Raw genomic sequence first — 24,072 nt, 5'->3', positions numbered from 1 at the left:
TCCTATAGGGTGTGGGACCGAAAAACCACATGCAAAAAACACCTGTAAAAATAGTTTATGCACATAAAAACACCATCCAAAAAAGCTTCTAAAAGTGCATAAAATTCATGGCATCCTCTACAAAGTCTAAAGAAAACTTTGCAAAATGTAACGTATGACTGAAGCCTAAAAGTGAAAATTTACCCAAACACTTAATTTAAAAAAATGTTGGTGACTTACCTCCACTGGCTCCAGGGTCGGTTTGCTGAAATAGGTGTGCATGAATGCCAAAGTAAAATATGTAAATCCCAGTCGTTGGAGAACCCCTGGTATTCGTGCCCAACGCCACGACACTGCAGAAGCAATAAGTTGCAGGGCTGAACTACAGTCATTCTATAGGCACTTAGATGTTTATTCATATTTAAAGGGGTTGTCTGAGTTATAAGATCTTGGTACAACCCCTCACCCATGTAGTGACATAACAAATAAGCCTTATTCACACAACCGTCTGCCACCATCTGAACCAATAGATTCCAATGAATTCATTAAAATGAGTGATTTTTAGTTGTGTAAAAACATCATACTGGAAATAATAGGACATTAGCAACCGAAATGGTAACTGATTTTATACGGCGTGTAAGAGATAGGTCCTGCTCTATCTTTTGATGAAATATGCTGGAAGCTCCTATAGACTTCTATGAAAGCAGAAAAAAAGTTAGGGGGAGGGAATTTAGCTGTGTCCAACGCTGGGAAAAGGTGACAACTGCTCTATTTAACCATTAGTAGTCATGCTAAGGATTTCTGCCAACTGAGGGATTTCCGCAGCGTATATGTTTGCCGATATGCTGCAGCCGCCCGTGTGAACAGACAAAAAAACCCACTATATTAGATTGGGAGTTAATCGTGGCTTTTTTCCTTCCATGTGATTTTTTTTGCTGCAACCAGATGAGTGTAAAAACACATACGGTCGTGTGAAAGAGGCTATAGTCATATACCCAGCTCTCCTGCTCCTGTTGTGTCTGCAGCGGTACTCTAACCCCCATTCTGGTCTGTGTTTACAGCCACAGTCCCGCCTGGTTTACGGGATGTCACAGCGGCTGCAGCCAATGACAAAACTCAGCACTTGATCGGGTGAGACGGCAGCCATAAACATAGAGCAGAGCGGGGGAACGAACACTGGTGCAGGATACAACGGGAGTGGGGAGAGGTGAGTATAGCACTATTTGTTATGTTAGTGCCCCGAGAAGGGGTTATAATGAGATCTTACAACTTGGACAACCCCTTTAAGTTTCACAAACACATTAAATAATTGTCTGTGTTCTACTTACTGTACATTAGTAAGACATTGATATTGTATTAACAGAGTACAACTTTAAGCCTTTGTACATGAAATCCACACACATAGTGCAGAAAATCATCTGTGCCATGTAACATAAGGAGTTAATATGTCTGTTCCTGTATTCTTACGTAATCCCGTTCTGACACAGTATAGAATTTGTGTCATGGAGGTAACATGCTTTTAAGATACTGTACATTACATTAAAGAGCAATGGTCATCATTACAGGCAGAGAGGATTCTAGATTAATCAGAGTGCTCTCTAGCACCTTGCTGTTTAATCACAGCGCCAGTATTCCCTTTAGTGCTGCCATTAATGGATTAATGTGCTCCCTTTTAATTCATTCCTTTCATGTTCCAGGATCCTCTTCATGTCTATGGCCTGTACAATGCCTTGTGCGAGATATTGCCTCATAACATTCTTCGGGAAAGTGCACATTCAATTAATCAATGGAAGGTGACAAGAAAATGTATCAGGAGAAATCTTTCTCTAGTAAGTGTCAAAATAACAGATATACTGCAATTTGCTCCCTTGACTATGGGATCACATGTGTTTATACCTCTTTATGTTCAAATGTTGAGCATGTGCTAATTTGCTACGTTAAAGGGGTTGTCCAGTTGTAGACTGAATAGGCTATCCTCAGGATAGGTCATCAAGTGTAAATCAGTAAGGTCTGAAACCATGCGCCACAAGGCAACCAGCTCTTTGCCAGGCCAGTAAGTTTTTATTCACTAAGGTGGAAACTTTGCCTGTAATACCAAGCCTGGCCACTACAGTGAGAACGGAGCTGTCTGCTTCCTGCAGAAATCAGCTCAGTGTACAAGCGCAGCAGCTCGGTGAACAGTCTGAGGAGAATCTACCTCACCTCTCTGTGTATACATATTTTATTCCTCGGTTCCTCTGAAATAACCATGACTTCATAAAACTTTCCGTGTGAACCAAATTAACTCGGGCAAAGCTGGGTATATCAGCTAGTACTATATATTGCATACTATGTTAGAGTTGTTTGACGGTAGTTTTCTTCCCTCCCCATAGTTAGAACACATGTCATGCTCAGCTGAGTTGAGCCAACATTTGCATGAGGGTGTTAGGAAATATAAACGATGGCTGAATGTCATCTTTTGTCATCTAATGTGTATGGTTAGCTTAAGGGTTCATACCTATAGCACAATCATTCACTGGAACCTTTTTCATCAGTAAAGTCGTTTTCAATTAAAGGGGTTGGGCAAGTTGGTGAAATTCTCTACCCGCTGCCATCGTGTTTCACAACAGCGCTAGATCCTCCGTTTCAGTCTCTGTTGACAGCTGAAGTCCCGTCCGGTTTACAGAACATCACAAGGGCTGCAGCCAATAATAGAGGTCAGTGATTTATCACTGAACTCTGTTATTGGCTCCAGACCCTGCAACATCCCATAAACCGGATGGGACTGCAGCTGTAAACCTAGACCATGGCTGAGGTCTGAGCACCGTCACAGGACACAGCAGGAGCGGGGAGTATTTTAGCATTTGTTATTTTAATGCATGGGAAGAAGTTGGCAAGAGTTCTTACACCTCGGACAGCCCCTTCAACCTAAATACATGTCAGCATATATTTGCTAAATATGGTGACAGACATTTGATTTTCATGTTACTTTTTCCTGATTTGTAAATAATGACTGTCAGCTCAATGAAGGAAATCTATACAGTTTGGAAATATTTCTTCAGCAAGCTCTTTAATTCACAGTATTGGATTGCTGTAGACTCAGAACATTAAACTCATAAATAAAAGATATGTCCATTATTATAACACTTGGGAGTAGAGTGAAGTTCCAAAAATTCTTAAGATCTGAGTATTCACCTTTCATACTAAGGGACATTTTTTGAATATCAAACATGTTATAATGGAACAACATGTTAAAAAAAAGTGGTAGACAGAGTAGATGCTTGACTAGGCCACAAGTGAAAGTGGAGGCACAATTTAAAAAAAAAAATTTATATAGCTTATCCATCCCCTGACTGTAGTCACTTGAGCCCACCAAAGGGAATTATTCCAAGGGCCCACCCTCCATCTACACAGAACATGTACATATCCACTGTTAATTGCATGACTGTGTATGGAAGGGGTATTTTTGGCTCTATGCCTTTAAATTCCTAACATATTTAGAGGTATTCAACATATATTTTAGCTTGGAAAGCCCCCATCTTACACTTAGCACAGGCTGACACTTCAAAACATTCCTAAATTATGATGTTTAAGGACATGCAAATACAACTGGTTGCAAGAGTTTTATCACATGGCTTTTATTCCATAAAAGGGTTCTGTCTTTAGAAAAAAAATCAATACTTCCCTATTCCTTCTGTATAAGTCTTACCACATCTTCTTCTCACCCATCTTCTTCTGGCACCTGCAGTCCCCCAGGTCACCTTACCACAAGCCGGCCAGATCCTCTTCTTTATGTGATGTAACATACATTGCCGGCATTCTCCTTCCTGCAGGTCAGTGTACCTGGTCACTAGTGATGCAGCGTTCACTGCCTAGCAGAGAATGCCAAATCCTATGTCAGGCTATTGCCAACACTGCGCATGGCGGCTGTCTCGCCACGAATGTTCATATACTATTGCTGCGAGAAAGCGCACATGTGCAATCCCAGCAATAGCCTGGCATAGGATTCGTCATTCCCTGCTGGGCAGTGAATGCTACGTCACTAGTGACTACACTGACCTGCAGGAAGGAAAATGCCAGCAATGGACATAACGTCACAGGAAGAAAAGAAACCAGCCGACAGGAGGTGAGGTTACCCGGTGGACAGGAGAAGATTAGTGAGGTAAAGATCTGGTAAGAAGACTGACGGGGGAGGAATAGGTAAGTATTGATTTTTTTTTTCTAATGACAGAACCCCTTCATGGAATGCAAAATATTCTGACTTGTGCAGTCCTCCAATAGATAAGAGGAAAACTGCCTTACAACACTTGACAGAATAGCTAGAAAATGTCTAATTCAATAATTTAGAATAAATACCATGTAGCATCATCCTTGGTTTATAAGTCTACTGCAGGCAGAGTGAGTCCACCATGGAATTTTGTTGGTGAAGGGTACTGGTGCATCGTGTCTCCACCAGAACTAGGGGTGGAGAAATAGATTGGCCTGGCTCAGTGACAGGGAAGGGGCAGGTGACACCCCCAGCAGTGGATTGGCTGCTCCCCGAACACAGCGTGCCAGGTCCCGCAAGCTCCAAGGCACTCTGGGGCTTGCTTATGCTGGCTGGCTATGCCGAGGAGCCGACTGGAGGACCAGACTGATAGACAGCTGCAAGCTACTGCGGCGCTTCTGCTGGCCTGCTATGCCAAGGACCCAACTTACAGCTCCGCTCTGGCACTCTGAATCGCCGGCTATGCAGAGGACCACACTGACACAATTAGCGGGTCTGCTTAGGACCGGATTGACAGCTGGCTCTTGAACTCCCACTGTGGCGCTGGGCTGGACGCCTCTGCCCAGGACTGACAGCAGCTGCTTTTGTGCCCCTGCTCGGGATGCTGGTGCCGGCAACCATCCAGCAGTGCTTCCCACCCCCACCAGTATGTTTGTAGCGGTAAGGGTTGTGGGTGCTACGGGCCAGCCAATCAGAAGTTGGGGGCGTGCACTTTGCCTCCACCCATTCTGGTGCCCAGCCAATCCCAAGTTGTGGGCATAGATGTGGGTGTGCAGTTTGTCTCCACCCATTCTGCTGGCGGAGACAAGATGCACCAGTACCTTGGTAAAGTTTATTTTCAACCTCTGTTGCTCATGAACATTGACTCCACACCCTCAGGTTGATTTGCCACATACTACAGATATTAAGTATAATATTGTTTTGCTAGTACTACTTGTGTATTCTGTTTGTATCTTTTGATCTATTATGTCTTGCTTTCTAGATATCTTGGATGTCTTTTGAGATTTTGCATGTACATCTACTTTTATCCCTTTAAGTAAACTTGATAGATATTTGGCCTGTGTGTATGTGGACCCATTTATTCTTGCTGTGGAATCTGCTATAAAACAATGACTAATAAGGTCTAACAGGATATTTGTGAGCATAGCTACTGTTGCAACAGCCATAGTGGCTGCTGTGGGACCCACAGTCAGTCTTACGGTGACTACCCACTAGCTTTTGTAAATTTGCTGCCTTTTTTTCCCCAGGTGTCTATGGGGCTTTCTAATGTTAAAAAAGCATTGCAGCAAAATCGCAATTTACCGCGAAATCACAATTTTGCGCGATGCGATTTTAACATTACAAGTTCCATAGACCCCTGGAGAAAAAAAAAACGCTGCAAATTTCACAGTGGAAAAGAACTGTAGTGGGTAGTCACCCTTAGGGAGGCCTGGGTGTCTGGACATTGTGTGTGGTTAAGCAAACAGGGTGCTGACGCAGGCATCAGGACATTCTCTCCAGAGCATGGCCCAGTACATAACATCCTTACGTTGGCCACATGCAGGAGTTTCAGCAAGGCGGTTCCCAAAAGTCAAGAGAACTAAGAAGAACTACCATATTAGTATTTATTCAGATGGGCATAATTCCCATCTGTGTGCTGTCCATGTGTGCAACTGGCTGCCTTCTGACTCATTACAGTCAATAGGTCTGTGCAAACATGGTTTTTTTTAAATCTCCTCTCAGCCTTCTCTTCTGCAAGCTAAATATTCCCAGATCCTTTAACCGTTCCTCATAGGACATGATTTGTAGACCGCTCACCATCCTGGCAGCTCTTCTTTGAACTTGCTCGAGTTTATCTGTCTTTTTTAAAGTGGGGTGCCCAGAACTGGACACAGTATTCCAGATGAGGTCTGACCAAGGAAGAGTAGAGGGGGATAATTGCCTCACGTGATCTAGACTCTATGCTTCTCCTAATTCATCCCATTGTGTTTGCCTATTTTGCTGCTGCATCACACTGGTGACTCACATTCAGTCTGTGATCTATTGATATACCCACGTAGGTATACTAATGTGTTAATATATCAGTGCTTAAAATGTTTGTCATGTTATGTCCCTTTTACATGAGCCAATAATCTTAAGATTATTGGCTGCCTGAGCCAACAAGCTGGTGATGTCATCAGCAGCTTATTCCCACTTGGGCAGCCTATTTAGACTTCTCGATTCTCTATGAGAATTGTGCAGTTCTTGTGCACTAATCATTCAGTGATTCACATTGCTATGAATGATCAGTGTTTAAACGGCACGAGCCAGCACTGATGTTTTATGCTGGGTGAAACTGAATGGCGAATGAGAAGCATGACTGGCTCGCATTTAAACTGAACAATAATCATTCCGTGTAAACACAGCATTGTCCCTCAACCTGTAAGGTTAAGAGCACACTTGGCCACCTAGCTTTATTCATTCATTTTTTTTTTATTGTGATGGTTTAACTGTTCTATGGAGCTAATCAATGTCATGCTCGGGCGGCAGTCAACAGTTAGCTATGAGGCCTTGCCTTGTCTACTTATGCCCTTTTTTGTGAATTATAAACACAGATCCTAGTAGCAAGTGATGGTTGTCTTCTCATAGACCTTTAGGCTTTGTTTGGATTAGAGGCCAATATAATGCCATAACTTATGAACTCATGGAACAATTTCTTATTGTCTTGCTGCATACATCAATATCCTACTGTGAAAAAACTGTGAGGCCAATCGCCTGATGCAGAATTTCAGTCACATGACAGTTTATGGTAGCGGATTAACATCAAATTATTAATATGCAACTACAGGAAAAAAGCTTCCTGCAGCCACAACATCCCGGCTGTCAATATTTATGGTGATTAATACTTCTAAGCATTTAGCAATTCAGCAAAATATGTATATGCAGCTTAAGCAGAGCTGGAAAGAGGACAGGGCAAGTGTCATGTATGTTATGAAGAATGTGGGTTTGCTGACTTAGGTCTGCTAGGATACTAGTGGTCCCGTCACCTGCCACCTCCTTTACCAGAATCCTACGTTTTCCCCCATTAATGTAGTACAGTTAAATGTGCTATGAACAAACTACTATATAGGATGCATAAATAAAGGGAACCTGTCAGCAAGGTCACAATGCCCGAATTGTGGACAACATAATGTGTTTAAAGTCAAAGCACTGCCACATTGTAGAGGAAGCCAGCTCAGTTGTTTCTGTAACTTCTGTGGGCACGGCCACCTCACCAGGCAGGTCACAAATGTATGTAATGTGAATAACCCTTTAACAATGGGTTTCACATAATGTTCTGTGTCATTCTTAGAGAGAAGTTTGGTCGATAGGTCTCACCCGATACACAATTAGGAAGAGTCCGGTCATTCATAGTGAGCTGGGTCTATGAAGCTACAGAGAAATTATCATGCAGACACATAATATTGGCCACATAACAATGCAATGTAAAGCTATGTGTCTTCTAAAACATAGTAGTACAACCTTGCTGACAAGTTCCTTTTAAGACTATGTGCTTATTAGTATGCGTCTTGGCAGGATATGATCCTCCTCCAGGATAGCAGGGGCTCTTATAAATCTTCCCATCCACCCATTCAATCGACAAGTGTTCTCTTGGGATATCTTATTCCATCATCAATATTTCTGCTTTCCTTGCCTCTCAGTTGTGATCAAGTCTATCTTAAAGGGTAAACGACCTATTGTATATATCAGATCAGAGTCAAACCATCGACTATAGCTTCTCTTGTTATCTTAGACATTCCTGCACTTTTTGTTGCTGTAAGGTTGCAATGTGTGATGCAGGTGCCCCCTTAACTTTATGCTCCTGCTTAAGAGTGCTTTTGCATGAGCCGAATTCTTGGCCCGGTGCAACTAACGCCGATCGATACACATGTTGATCGCTGCTCGTTTCGTTTTTTTTCACATGGGCCAAGAATTGTGTTACGGGGACGAACAATGGTAATTACAATCATTCATCTCCATACGAAGGCTGTTCTTAAACCGATTAGCATTTGACTTGGGTCTCAAAGAGTCTGTCAAAGTCCTGTAGAGTTATTTAACTCAATGAAAATGAATGTGGAAAAATTGAAAAGTCTTTCAGAGCTTCTTCCGCTTTCAGTTAACAATAAGTAATAACACAGGAATAATAAGAGACGAGTTGAAAACTGAGTGAATGTTACAGTAAATACATCATCAGTAATAATAGTCATTCTCCCTCCAGTGCATTCCGGACATCGCGGCTCATCTCTTGCATGACTAATGCCCATTAAGTGTCAGTTTCTGCAAATTAACTGTGAGAAAACGGAATGCGCTAAATGGGTTTAAAAACAATGGAAACTAAAATGCTCCAGTAATGGCCGACCTCACACAATATCTTAGATGCTTTATGAATACGATATTTCCTAAAAGGTTATGCAGCAGAAGACACAAGATGGCCCTCGTCCAGAAAGTGCTTAGTAACATAAGTGGAACATGAAGCTTCTGGGCAACAATGCAGAATCACCAACAGGGCTTCCGCCTCCCGCGCTATTTATAATACTTGTGTCTTTAGTATGGCTGAAGAGCTTTTGGTCCCCTCAGGTGCCGGTCTACCGTTGTAAGGTACGCCCCTGCCTACTTAGTAATCATATGCACGCTAGATTGGCTTTACCAAATTACTGTAATAAGCCATTAAAATTTTTTCTTCTACATCATGTGACAAATCATATTATTTAGGTCTCCAGCGACTTATAAGTAACAAAAAGAGCAATGTAATAATAAAAAAAATACCCTTTGGCGAGATGGCGACTGGCAATATTGCAAAGATTATTTCTAGCATTTTGATGCCACAAATGGTTATACACTATATGGACAGAAACATGCGGACATCCCTAATTATTGAATTAAAGTAGTTCAGCCGAGTGCTGCAGCGTATGGTGTATAGAAATCACGTATCCTTGGTTGTACTGAAGTGAATGGGAGCTGTTCCTGCAGTAGTACATCATGCCACAGCAAAAAAGTATAGGGGATTCTGTTTAAAGTGTCTGACATTGATTTGCAGGAATGCTTCCATCCAATAGGTGGCGCTGCAGAGATATTGTCCCATCTTCCTTATTTGCATGTATTTCTTAGAGGAGCTTGCATGGCCTCATAGTTTCCTCACTCACCACCTAGGTGTCTCCACACACCTTCTAGGTGCTCTCCTTAAGGACAGATGACACCCTTCCCGGCCCACTGTATTAAAGAGTGACAGCAGTCCGGTGATCAGCTGATTGGCCGTTGTCCTAGGTGACAGACTCCACCAATCCGCTATTGGTGACTTATCTTGTAGACAGCTCACCACTTTTAAGAACTGGAAAACCCTTTTAATAAATTTGTCACAGGTTTGACAGGAAGCAGGTCATCCAGGTGGCCTCATGTGTCACAGATGCAATGGCTTGAGCTGCAAGTAATTAGTATAACAGTGTGATACAAAATATTGTAATACTGTGGCTGCCTAACTACCCCTCCCGAAAAGAGCAGCTGACTGAGCTGTCAGTGTGGTTTACTTTAAAAATGGTGTAGTACATTATTAAATATGATAAATGCTCAAAATGCCAAATGTCTTCAAAAATTTGCCCTGTCCGGTTCATAGATTTATTCATGAACCATAATGGGGAGATTTATGAAACTGTCTAAATGAAAATCTGTCTTTGTTGCTTCTTGTAACCAATCACAGCGCAGCTTTCATTCTGTATTCTGTCCTGGTAAGATGAATATGGTGCTGTGATTGGTTGCTGTGGGCAGCTGCGACAGTTGTTCTTTTAACCAAGAACTAATAGAGCAGCACTATAATACTGCCCTGAGTAATGCATATGGAACACTTAAGTTTGTCGGGGAAGAGGGAGGTGTCCATCAACCCTTCTCTCTTTTTTGCTCTACATCTCTTTGAAAGTGCTTCAATCCTCCAATAATACAAAAGTCCTTTAATCATATACAGATGGCTCTACACTAGAGATGAGCGAGCATACTCGCTAAGGACAATTGCTCGATCGAGCATTGTCCTTAGCGAGTATCTTCCCGCTCGGGAGAAAAGGTTTGGCTGCCGCTGCGGGTGACAGGTGAGTTGCGGCAGTCAGTAGGGGGGAGAGAGAGATCTCCCCTCCGTTCCTTCCCGCTCTCCCCCGCAGCTCCCCCCGCCACCGGCAGCCGAATCTTTGCTCCCGAGCGGGCAGGTACTCGATAAGGGCAATGCTCGAGTATACTCACTCATCTCTACTCTACACGTTTCAGGACACCTTCAGACCCCCTTCCTCAGGAGAGATATACAGTACATAAAAACAGAGGATTAACAATCATACATATAAAGTAACCACGGAAGATGGGGGGTCTTTGTGCCGTACGCTGGGATTTTGCCCACCTCCATGTTTCTTTGAGGTAAAGAATCCAGGTATGTGGTTACTATATATAGCTGTTAATCCTCTGTTTATATGTACTGTATATATTTCCAGAGGAAGGGGACCTGAAGGTGCCCTGGAATGTGTAGAGCCATCTGTATATGATTAAAGGACTTTTGTATTATTGAAGTATTTTCAAAGCGATGTAGAGCAGAAAGGAGAGAAGGGGTGACAAACACCTCCGTTCCCCATGACAAAAGCAAGTGTTCCTTGTATATGCATTACTCAGGGGAGTATTATAGCGCTGTTCTATTAGTTATTTTGTTCTCCTTTTGACATGGTTTTTACCAGTTGAGTGGAGCGGTACCTGATACTAAACCCGTACACCGCCTCAGATCTTTCTGAATATCTTCCCTATTGGATCTTAGGCGCCATCGGCCACTCGGTACGGATATGCTTGAACATGTATAACTCTTCCTTCTGTGCTGCCTTCAAAACTGTTTGATAATTTGTTTTTCTTTTAGACTGTTTCATAAGTCTGCCCCGTGTGTATACTAGCATGAGTTATATACCGTATGTACAGGAATTGGCATGTGTAGAATTCAGAGAATAACCGCGGCATGGAGAAAGAATGGTTGTGTTCTCATCGGTACAAGTGGCCTTTAGAACTGAGAGGAAAAGAACTGGAACAAGAGGGGGGCATTTTCTTTTTTTTAAATCATATAAACAAACCATTTTCTACTTGAGGTGGAGATTCACAAGCAAACCATTACACATGAAGAGTTACTACTCACGTGGACCATCAGCGGGGCCATAGTTGAGAAAGAAAACCCCAATGACCATAAGAATGCACGCTCTCCATGTCAGTTTACGCACAAGCTGTGAACGATGAACACCTCTCTTCAGCATGGAGCTAAAAGCGAGAGCCACCGAGGTGCCAATGATGAAGACAAACCTGCAACAGATGTAGCAGTAAGAGCATATCCCTTAGGCAACGTTCACATGTCAGTATTATGCATCGGTGTGTATCATTCATAACGCAGAAGGTGCAAAATATGTACATTACACATTTTTTGTAGCTTCCACTAGTGGTTTTGGCTTACAATTACTGCACAAAAATATGCACAAAAAATGCTGCAATGTGAAAGTAGCCTTAAACATATTATACTAATGCCCGCATTACAAGGTCATATTTGTGAGCACCATGTACAATGAATAGAACACATTAATTTCAATGGGTTCGTTACCATGCGCAAATTTTCCTGCGCATTTCGGTCATACAAACCCCCCCACAGTATGCTCTATTTTCTTGCACATTTGCCTACCCAGAGTCCCCATAGAAGTCAATGTGGATGCGCAAATGTGCACACAATATGCTAGGAGATATGTGAAATACTGCGTAATTCCACTGGAAAAGAACACACATGAATCTCATGACCTGGGTATGCTAGGCTCACCACCGGTATACCCCCTTTCCATTACCTTTAATAACAGACTGAGACTTAACTTTTTTATTGGATATTTTGGCCGCAGCAGCCAATTTATTTAATAAAAACAACATTACATATTAACACTTTCAAATACGGAGAGGAGGCCCTAGGGGACACAAACAAAATTAAGGGTCTGGTGCTTTCAACAAAAAACTGTAAACTTGCTTCCAACCATACACCCGGCTCGGAGACATCACTAACCCCCTCCCCCCCCTTCCTGAACTGGGAGGCTGGAATATCAAAAATTGATCAAGGCCACCCAGGATCCCTTCCTTGGCATTCCCCGACACACCAGACCCAACCACTATAAACCAACAGGGTGGGAAGTCTTACAGGTGAGGCCGTACCCAGCAAAACTCCCCCCACCCAATATAAAAAACCCATGTCGAAGGACCCCCCCCCGCCACGACGCGATATATAAACTTTACCGTAATTATCCATATCACTCTATCTGCCTAAACTATCAGTAATACACTCCTATCAAACCCTTCTCCTCTTTATAGGGAGTGTGGGCAGGGCTCTCCTTGCTTTCCTTTTCAAATATAGCACTCCCGCCTAAACATCCCCGTTTTAAAACCTTCCTAACTACCACCCCTAATCCTCTTTCAACCAATCAACTCCTACCTCCCCCACTAAGCACGTCCCCCCCCCCCTCTTTGCTCTTACACTCACTACACTTTAACCCCTTCAGCGTCTTCTTTTTGTTCCCTAGCAACTCTGTCATGCAGGGCCTCCCCTTATGAACCCTTTTGGGCCCGAATACAAGCTTGTGCTTTAGACTTACAAGCCAATTCAATCAGTGTTTGCTGCGCACATGAACATGTCTAATCGGCGCAAAAAATACAGTAAAATACGCCGATGCACGAACAAAAAAGTATTGTTCATTCTGCAAAAACGCAGCACTCAGGCAACATACATACACATGCACTTGTGTGTTGGGGGCCTTATGCAACACATGCATATAAAAATAACTGGATTTCATTGGACCCATGAATAACAAGGGACAGACAGGAACTAGCTGCCATATGGTGATATAAGCACTCATTCACACCTGCATGTACAGCTTCAGACACAATTCTGTTTCTCTGTTCTGGTTTGGAGCAGAAAAATAGAATTAAAACAAAATTAAAATTGAAATATTTGGGTTTTTTTCAATTGATTTCAATGGGAATTCAAAAAACGGAAAAAAAATTCTGGAACAAATAGTGCAGTCTGCCGCGCTATTTGTTGTAAGGAAATGGAGACCTAACAGAGCAGAAGCAAACTGAAAGCTTTCTCTTTACTTTCCATTTTTTGAAACTCCACTGAAATTAATCAGTTTATTTCCATTTTAATTCCAATATTCCTCCAAAAATGGAACAGAGAAAGGGAACCATGACTGAAGGCTCAACACAGGTGTGAATGCGCCCTACGTTGTATTCAGTAGATACCTGAAAGATCTGGGCATTGCGGCTGTAATGTGTAAACTACATGTACCAACATTAGCGCTGTCTGAAGCCTAAAGTTTACAGAATGTCATACATAATTCACAAATAGTCTAAGAAGTTGACCAATGAAGCGGAACAACATAATACAAGCTACATAAGCAAACTGAACTAGATACTAACAATTACACAGGAAATGACCACCATAAGACCATGAAGACAAAGACTAAAGACAGAATGACTTACAAGCTATCCATGACAGATAATACATATCCTATCATAAGATGTTAAATGTCTGTAAATTACATTGAAGTAAGCAACTTTCTAAAGTGGCAGGCCTGTCCCTGTAATGTGTGCTCGGATGTTAATGGGTTGTAAAGTGGCTAATAATTTTCCGACTGACCCATTCAATCAGCAGCAATCACATTATTGACTTAATGCTGTTTATTGTATAACCGCAATCATACAGAAGGACTCATCTCTTGTGTCATATTTGCTAGCAGTCATTAATGTGGAAGATGAAAGCTCGGCATTTTTAGCATTCTTCTTATCTAACCCCCCCTCACAAAATGACTGGCAGCCTTCCCATCTCCATTTGAAAGCAAATGTCTTGGTCCCTTAGAGGTTTAATAATATTCATAGGTCAAACAAATGTTCATGAACCGTGCACAACCACAGACTGACTTCTGCTCTGGAAGCAGTTTTCCCTCAGTGGTCATGCATAGATAAAAGTCATAGGAGTTATTTTGCCTCTAAAGAGGATTCAGGAAGCTGATGATGTTTGGTAGTTGCAGAACAAGTTGACGCTTTTGTTAAAAAGTTCTAATTAGACTTTATTCAAAATAGATCTATTTGTTTACAAGAATTTAAACTTCCAATGGGACAGCACATTGACCACGCTCTACATTACGGAGCTTGTCGAAAGGCTTCCCAGTAACACAATTGGCACAAGATCTACATGGATGCTGATGAAGTACCCCTTTAACTCTGCCCTTTCTAATAAAGAATATTGTAGATATATTGTAAAACATAACTGTCTATCATTATACAGTAATCACCCAATAATGCTTTACTTACAACTGACATTTATTAGTCAAACAACAATTGTTGGTGCTAATCGAAGGAAAAATCAAAAAACATCCCATGTGCACCAGTCCAGGTGGCAAAATATCTCAATAATGAAAAGTTTAAGGAGAAACAACACCGGTGTTAGGTTGTGCTGCTGGAGTCTGTTGTTCTAAAGGGTTTCAGGAGCACACCTGCACAGGTGAGGGTTAATTGAGCAGGCTGGGTGTGGTTGTTCAGGTCAGCCAATCCCCTGTGTTTAGGGGTAGATATATACCCTAGCACCTCTGCAGTGAGGAAGCTGTATTTCCTCAGTCTTGTCTGCTGTGTTGATATCTGGTTAGCTTGCAACTTCCTGTGTAAGTAGTGTCTGGTGAGCTTGCAGCTTGCTGTATGTGTAGTGTTCTGTGCTGCCTGTTTAGTGTCTTGCTAGAGTAGGGACTGCAAGACACGAGGAGCCTTGTAGACGCCTTGCAGCTTAAGTTTATTGGCCAATGTACAAACTAATCCCTCGCTTTTGTATTCAGCTTTACCATCTGCTTTAATGTGTGAGGTTGTGTGGTAAGTGAGTTTGTGCATTTAATGTGTCAGTTCCGCTTGGTGTAATATGTTATTTTAACTGATTTGGGGGTTCTGAATTCAAGCATAACTGTAAAAATTCTCCATCACATCACAGATTTTTGTGTATTAACATTTGCTCTATTTCATTACTCATATACTGTATATATTGCAATAGTTACATGTCTTGGAAGAGGAAGTAAATGTCATATTTAATGAAAGCTGGGCCTCAAATTGTAATTTATTACTTTATTTAATTTTCTTGTTTGCTATAAAATCAGTGTTAAAAATTATATAGAAAACACACACATACATATATATATATATCACGGCACGTTAGAACGTAAAAATAAGAAGCAGCAAAAAAGTAGTTAATTTTTTTTTCTCTTATGTGTTCTGTTATCCTCCTATCTGTAGAACCCAGCAGAAATCACTCATCACAGAGGATCCCGACAGCCTTGATAACTCTCCTCCGTACTCTGAATATCTTGGTGGAACCTTTCTCCTTGCTCATCAACTGACTGCTCCTTGGTCGTTAGGAAAGAAATCCACATGAGAATCCAGGAAATGTATTTTTAAGGTCATGCAGTTCAGGGTCCGTGCAGATAGGACGTCTATAGCCATATGTATGACGCCAAGAGGATAGGCTTTACAATGTCAGGTAGTAAAATATGAAAATTAACCCCTTAAGGATGCGGTCTATTTTGGTTCTAAGGAGGTGGCGATTTATGGGGGATTTTCAGCTTTACTTTTTAGAGGTCATAAGGTTTTAATTTTTCTGTAAACGTGGTCATTGTTTTCGGGGGAGGGGGGGTTACAGCGTAAATCATGCAGCATAAATGACAAGATACATTTTTTCTGCAGGATACTATAATTCCGATGGTACCAAAATGATAGATTTTTTCCACTTTTGCACAATAAAAGCACTTGTTTGGGAAAAAAATTTCCCAGCACTGCATTTGAAGTCCCATAACTTTATTTTTCCATTAACAGAGCTTGATGAAGGCTTATTTTTTGCATAATGAACTGTAGTTTGTATTGATACCATTTTGGAGTACAAACGACTTTTCTATCACTTTTATTGCTTTTTTTATACGCATTTTGGCTCCATTTTAAGGTTTTTTTTTACAGGCACTGCCAGCTCTACCTGCAGTGCTCAATAACAAAAAAACTTGACGCGATGTGGTGGGCTTTTGTAAGGTCAGATTTGAAATCAGAACCCAAAATTTGTTAAAACAGCTGAATTTTTTTATATTATAAAAAGCTTGTAAACCAGTACCTTATTCAAGCTAACATAAATGTAAGATGACCACAAGGCCCCCTTCATACGGGCATATTTGTGCACGCAAAATTTGCATGCGCAATATGCATTGAATAGAACACATTGATTTCAATGGTTTCGTTCACATGCGCATATTTTTCCAGCGCATTTTCGTTGTGCAAAAAAAAGCAGCATGCTCCATTTTCCTCCTTATTAGCGCACCCATAGTAGTCGATGAGGATATGCAAATGTGTGCAAAATACACTGGGAGATGCGTGAACGCTATGTATTTGCACACATCTGGAACTCATTAAGGCTAATTAGCCATTTCAATCGCTGCATCTTTTTTTGCCGTGCTGAAATGAACATGCCTTGCGTGCGCAAAAAGTACCCCAAAATACGCCGATGCCCACACAAAAAAGCATTGCTCATTCCACAAAAACATTATGTTCAGGGGCACACAAGTACGCATACGCTCATGTGAAGGGGCCCTATGAGAACTGCCGAGCACATAGATTACCCACAAATAAGTGCTAGAGGCACAATGTACATGGCTCACTAAGATTTGACAACTTAAGACTTTAAAAACAACACCAGGTCTTAGAATCTGGCTTGCAGATGAGTCTGTGTGGTCAAAATTAGGCCAAGCATAAGGCACGTATTTAATGGCGTATTCAGATATCTTGTCTTGTAGGATGAGGAAAGTCTTTTCCAGGGCGAGCTTTGGGATTTCATGGAGCACCCTTTTAACTCTAAGTATACAGCTCCTTAAGAATCAATGGATGCATCCTCCTTTTTGTCAATGTCTGAGTCTGCTGCCATTGTAAAGCTGGTGAGGATGTCTTCCTGACATATTCCTTTCATCCCTTATTAAAAAACTAGTACTGCTTATTTGCCATAACTTGGCGAGGTTCATGAGGGTCTGACTATTTTCTAATACTGTGTTTCCCAAAAAATAAGGCATATCCTGAAAATAAGCACTAGCACGATTTTTATGATTTTCGGGGAGGCTTGAAATATAAACACTACCTTGAAAATAAGCCCTAGTTAGATTACATAAAAAACCAACATTGCAATCCATTACCCAGTAGGCTCAATCCATGTCCTTCCTGCTGCTCTCCAGAGCCCCAACGCAGTTTCCGCAGTCCTCAGACGCTCACAGAGAATCACTTCCTGTTACGGGATACATAAATACCACCTCCATGAAGTGAGAGCTGTTATTGGTTCTTTGAGCGCTACATTGATTGGCTAAATAGCACTCGAAGAACCAATCACAGCAATCGCTTTGTGGAGGTGGGATTTATGAATCCCATAACCAGGAACTGATCCTGTGTGGGCAGCGGAGGAATACGGGAACCACGCCAGGCTCTGGAAAGCAGCAGGGAGGACCTGGACCAAGCTTGCTGGGTAAGTAAAATAAGACATTCCCCAAAAATAAGACCCAGCATTTTTTAGGGGAAAAAATTAATATAAGACCATGTCTTATTTTGGGGGAAACACAGTAGTTATCGGTGTAGAGATAAATATTTTTAGGCATTATTTTGGGCTACAGATCAGTTGATCGGCAATTCATTAGGATTTAGTGTAATGGTGAAATGAGCAATTCCACCATCTTTTGTGCCATGAGTAACAGAATAACTTTATTGTATGGGTTATTATGTGGGAACACCAACTAGACACGGTTTCATTGTTTAACAATTTTTATTCAGTAGAAATAATTTTATTTTTTGTATTTTGCAGCACTCTTTTTATAAATATACCTTCTATTCATATCCATAATACATCACAGCATTGCTTGCATATATAAAATGCTGTTAAAGCCCAGCTAGGGTATTATTATTTGCTAGTCAGAGGGGTTTTTCTTGAACAGCAGGCTGACATACAACAATGCGCCACAGCAATACCAGATATGTATGCGATTTTGCAAAAAGAAGTTAAAAGGGTCAGTTCTTAGAACAAAATGTCTGTTCCTTCCAAAAACAGTGCCACATCTGTCTACAGGTTGTGGGTAGTATTGCAGCTCAGTTCAATTGAATTGAATTAAACTGAATTGAATGAGGCTGAGCAGCAACACTGACCACAACCTGCAGATGGATGTGGTGTTAGTTTTGGAAGAAAGTAGCCATATATTTGAAAACCTGCACCATCCTTTTCATGGGGTCTTTTAGATGTCTAAGTGAAGTACTTACCATGGCATGACTAAATCTGCAACTGTTAGACCTGAAATAAATAACTCCAAGGTTAGAATACATTATGTACAAAATTCAGGTTTTTTCTACAATGAATATTACTAAATACCATGTGCTATAAATGTACTGGACCAATCTCTCCATTATATAACGTTTATTCAGAATCTGCAAAGAAACTTGTAAATAAACTGCTTTATTTATCTCCTATGAGAATCAGTTACCTATTGATAGACACTTTCCTAAAGTCTCACTCCCGGTATTCAGTTATGGTATTTAGCCAAACCAGGACTGGATCATTCAGATCAATTGATTACCTCAGTTCCAGCTCATCTGAATGACGTTGTTTCGGCAGTGAGTGTAGATTACTGTAACCGCCCATCTTTCTTTGGACCTGGGGCATCCAAATGAACTACAGCATGTAGGATCCTACCTGTCCTGAGTTCATTTTATGAGCCTAGGCCCAAAGAGAGGTAAGTCTGTGAGTGTAGGGTCCCATCCAAAGAGGATGCCTAGTCACTGACAGATGGGCTCCCACAATTTGATCAAAATGTGTGCTAAAAACCTCAAATATATATACATATTAAATATAACAGTTAATGCAGTTCATACATATGCAACAGTTGAAAAAATTTCTGCAAAAGACTGTCATTTTAAAAAGTTGTACATGATTACAAAAAATGACTTCTTTCTTCATAAAACAGCAGCAAAAACTGCAGTGCATGCAGGAAATACACAGTATGAACCAAACAGCTCAGCTGCAATTCATTCACGGAAAGTAAATCTTATAAAAGTTCCGTATATAAGTGCTTGGCTGATCCACTGGTAGGGCGAGATCTATGCCACTATAGCAGGGGGCAAGAACTTAAAATATCCAGATCTGCAACATTTTCAGCCCACAAAGATATTTCTAAGCCATGAAATGCTGCTGGCATTAGGTGAACAAATCTGATTTTTCATTGATATTGGAGGCCGCAGTACTTTTATTGTACTTGTCACTCTCCCTGAGTACAAGTGCTGATAGTGCCGTATGTGTCACAAGCATTACTGGTCAGGGAGAGGAAGTCTGTGGCCAGCACTCAGCACCTGGGGATTATAACAGCACTCATAATATTATTTGGAATTCTTGGTAATATCATTAATTTAATAATTTATAGACTAAGCATGATCATAGCAGAAAGCTGTACTTAAATCTTGTCTTATATATGAATGGTAATAACGTAATTTCAAGAAGCTTTGGTTTGTGTTTAGATGAAGACCAATCAATGTGGCGTGACATGAGTTTACTCCCATTAACAGCATGTGTGAACAGTCTAATTTAAATGCAAAAGGATACTTTTTTAAAGGGACCATTCGGGACAGAATATTCCGTATCAAATTTGCAGAATATGCCATCCTGGATTCCCGCATATCTAACTGTGGATTTTGATGCGGAATCGTTGACTGAATTCTGCCATATCAATTCCACATCAATATTCGCAGGCTAACAATGCTCTATGGAGAATGAGATATAACCAATAATATAATGAAACACAATTCCTAAGTCTGACACAGTGATCACATCATGGAATTGCAAGGGTTAAACAAGTACATTCTTGATCAAGAAAATAATGTCCCTCGGTGTAGCAAGAAAATACATTTGGCAATCTGCAGCTTATTTTAAGATCAATATAGTCCTGCTGATTTGTCGAAGTGGCTTTTATGAAGTTAAGGCAGAGTTCATTGTTAAATACCCCTACCTACTAAGCAGACGGTGGTCCACATTAATTCCCTTTCTCTTAAAGATCAATAAGGAGATTGCTGATTTGCTTAAAAGGCTTTTTTAAGATGTGGGGGCTTGTGTTGATTATTTTTTTATTGCATTTTTTGCTTACCGTTCCAAGGAGCATGCTGAAAGAACCAATAGCCACCCCCTCCGTAGTTGACAAACACCATTACCATCAAGGAGAAGCTGGCAAGAAACAACATACATTGTGAAGTCAATTTTAATTTTGCAAATGAAGTGCAATTAAAAATGCAAAGTGCAGCACAAGGACGAACTCTGTACAACTTCTACCATGTTCTTCAGACTCCCACTTGGTCTATTCGCCCTCAGAGAAGTCAATGTAAGCAAGTATTCTTCACTGTCTGGTGTATCTGTTACTTTAGACATGGAGTTAAAACTGAATAGCTATATTGGGCCTTGATATCCTTTTGCCCTTAGGATCACAGCAGGCAACCATAGCATCATATGCTGCCGTGACTTTTAGCTTTCCCTCATTGGCAATATGGGAAGAATCTGTAGTGTAAGACTATGCAGACAGCTGTCACTTACAGCACAGTCTTTATGAATGGAGGGGACTGGACAGTTATCCTGCCTGCTGTATCCCGGAAGTACGGTAGGAGATGGAGGTGAGATGAGTATTTAAAGGGGTTTTCCCATGACTTAAAATTGCTCCACAGCCACTCTGTCCTTTCTGATTGCTGCTGACCAGGACATGTGACTATTGCAGCCAATCACTAGTAACATCAGTGACCTTCTATAGGCAGTGATTGGCTGTAACAGTCACATGTCCTGTTCAGCAGAAACTAGGGCGGACAGAGTGGCTGTAGAGCAATTTTAAATAATGGGAAAACTTCAAGTTTTCCTTTTTTTAAGACCTGACCACTGCCTAATCTATGTTCATAATGACTGCCCAAACAAATCATTTAATTACATATTAAATTGCAGTAACATACTCTATAGTAACAAGTCCAATTATATTACTGAATGAAGTTCCTTCAGAAAGCCCTTTTTCATAATAGAGCTGCACTCTGGCTTACATAGAATTGCCCCAATTACTTCCATTATCTATAATAATGTGTATGGAATAGAGAGTCGGTGGCTGTCATCTATTAAGGGGTTACATTAAGGCTACATGGAGGCTTTTTGTGGCATGACTTTCAAATTTTAATGATTGAGTGACAGGTGTCGTCCACCTGAGTGTCTGCAATCTGAAGTGTTATTTTGCTGTATAGCATGATAGTACAAACTGGAAAGATGTACTACATTAAGAATACATGTAGCCTCAGCAAAAACATGAGCAATTACTCATCAGAAGGAAAGAAAGACAATGACTGACATTCTACACATTATGTTCTATAGAAGCATGCCACCATCGTGGCCACATCTGTAATGGCCTTCAGATATATGAACACTTTAGTTGCTACCTCGATACCATGTGGGGTATATTTTATGTGACTCCATTTGTCCTATGAGCCATGAGATCACTAGGCACTGGGTGCCCCATAAAGATGTGGCTGAAGCCCTTGTCTAGAGCTAGCCTAACAGTCTGCCTCTGCAGGTCTAGCTGAAGACTTTAATGCCCATGAGACCTTGTATCAGTTTCCAACATCCAAGGAAGCACGTTTAGAAAATCAATGAAATTAGCAAGCCCATGTGAACAACTGCTCATTTTTCAGTTATGAAGCATTAAATAAAATGTTTATCAACAATGAGACTGCTAATGAATTCTTATAGAGACTCGGAATAGGATCTTAGTAGCCTAAACAAGTTAAAAAGAGGAGCGGTATAATTCTGACTTTTAGCGGAACACGGCTGGTGAATGTTCAGCAGGCAGAAAGCCAGCTTTGATGAGCTAATTGATAATTGCTTGTTCTACCCGAAGGTTTCAGGGTGAATTCAGAAGGAAGATCTCATCAAAACACATTATTGGGAGTCCCAGCAGGCCTGCCTAGCGCAATTTACAGATTAAAACCGGCCTACTTGTCAGACCTAACATGACAGGAAACGTTAGGTTTGCACAAGAGGCTTAATGACCACCTCATACACTACATACAATCCACGTCTGCAAATAACATCTCTTAGCCATAATCTGAAAATGTCATACATGATGGTAATCTTACAGCTCTGGTAGTAGTCACAGTTACTTAAAGACCGTTACCGTATGTGATAGTGTAATCACATCCATTAGTTGCCATAGAAACCCAGCCAAAGGTTAAGCCATTTGTTCGAAAGGCACTGGTGAAAATTATGGAATTACACCAACTTAATGCCAATGACTTTAATGAAAACATGTTATGTTTGATTCCATCAAAGGAGAAGTTCAGTAATCAGGGTAGCTATGATTACATACAATTACCTTTGACTGTCCTCAGAAAGGTCATACAAGAAACATGATCACTACCTACTGCTTGTCAGTATGAAAGTCATTTTAATATGTAAAGTGTTTATGATAAAGGGGGTAGAAAAAATATGGAAACACTGTATGAAGTGCATGGGATTTTAATCATTAGCACTGAGTTTTCCTGCTAAATTTGTGCTTACTTCACCTCTTTCCCTGCTCTGGGTGGTTTTGGGAGCCAGTTGGTAACAGCAGCTGAGTGGCTCAAACCTCTGACCAATGGAACCTTGTTGCTCGGGCAGATGTGAACATCTACCCAGCAGCATCTGTGTCAAATTAACTCCACTTAAAATCGGTCTCTACATATCTTATTGAAATATGATTTATATTCCCATGTAACTTTAGGCATGCATTTCGTACGGTGTTTCCATATTTTTGTCCACCCCCTGTATTTGTCTGAACACACTATAATGGAATGCACAGATGCCAGGGTGAAGCTTACTCAATACAAAAAACAAACATAGGACATGGAATCAGTTAACCTTTGTATGTGATCAGTAATGCATTATCTTTCTCATGTACATACCCAAGGCCAGATTGTTATATATCATCTATCATCAAAATTGAAGCAGATTAGGCCGCCTGCACACGAGCGTTCCGGATTCCGCTAGCGGATTTTCACGCGCGTATGGTACCTAAATGTGCTTGCGGATAGGTGCGGATGCGTGAAAAATCACGCGCGGATATACGCGGATGTGTTGCGGAAAAAAACGCGCAGAAAAACCAGCAGACACCCCTTATTGTAAACCCAACCCCTAGAGAACTGCCGATTCCTTGGAAAACAGTTTAAAAACCAACACCCAGATTCCGTTTTGTCCCTCTTGCTTGTGCGAGCACCGTTAAATTATTCTGGCAACATGCTTTCACCCGGTGAGCAGATGTCTTTGTGGGCATGGTTGATCCATGTAACTTTTTTCAGGCGCTTCTCCAGCGTGACTTTATTTCAGTCACTGCAAAAAAATTCACAAGAGGAATTCATTACTACAGATTTTGCATTCTTACATCCTGCATTGGCAAGAAATACTACCTATCTCCCTCTACAAATTTGCCTGTGAAGCTCTGCTGTGTTTTGGGACGCCTCCTACCATGCCTACTTCCTGTAGTCATAGCAACCAGTGACTCCATCTGCAGCTGCACTGCGGATGTACTGCGTGAAAAAACGCACCCATTCACTTGTATTGGAGGCTTCACGCGCAGAATCCGACCCAAATTAGAACAGGTCGCAGATTTTTTCACGCGCGTGAAAAAACGCGATACAAATCCGTCCGTCTGGGGACAACTGCGGATCCTCATAGGAGTATATTGGCTGCGGTCTGGGGCAGATAATGTGCCTAAAATAACGCGCTGGAA

General features: G+C 41.2%; 1 protein-coding gene across 1 annotated transcript in view; it reads right to left on the bottom strand.

Moving 5' to 3' along the window:
• Window positions 1-24,072, bottom strand: part of LOC136626559 (heparan-alpha-glucosaminide N-acetyltransferase-like) — a 315,606-nt gene that overhangs the window by 148,679 nt on the left and 142,855 nt on the right. Inside the window, exons 7-10 of the mRNA XM_066601610.1 lie at window positions 20,434-20,510; window positions 18,563-18,593; window positions 11,370-11,530; window positions 220-332 (exon numbers count right to left, since the gene is read on the bottom strand). Coding sequence (XP_066457707.1) covers window positions 220-332; window positions 11,370-11,530; window positions 18,563-18,593; window positions 20,434-20,510 — 382 coding nt within the window. The remainder of the gene's footprint in view (window positions 1-219; window positions 333-11,369; window positions 11,531-18,562; window positions 18,594-20,433; window positions 20,511-24,072) is intronic.

Source organism: Eleutherodactylus coqui, chromosome 4 (assembly GCF_035609145.1).
Source record: "Eleutherodactylus coqui strain aEleCoq1 chromosome 4, aEleCoq1.hap1, whole genome shotgun sequence".
Lineage (NCBI taxonomy): Eukaryota > Metazoa > Chordata > Amphibia > Anura > Eleutherodactylidae > Eleutherodactylus > Eleutherodactylus coqui.
The sequence above is the reverse complement of the archived record's forward strand: the minus strand, read 5'-3'. Positions and strand labels throughout refer to the sequence as shown.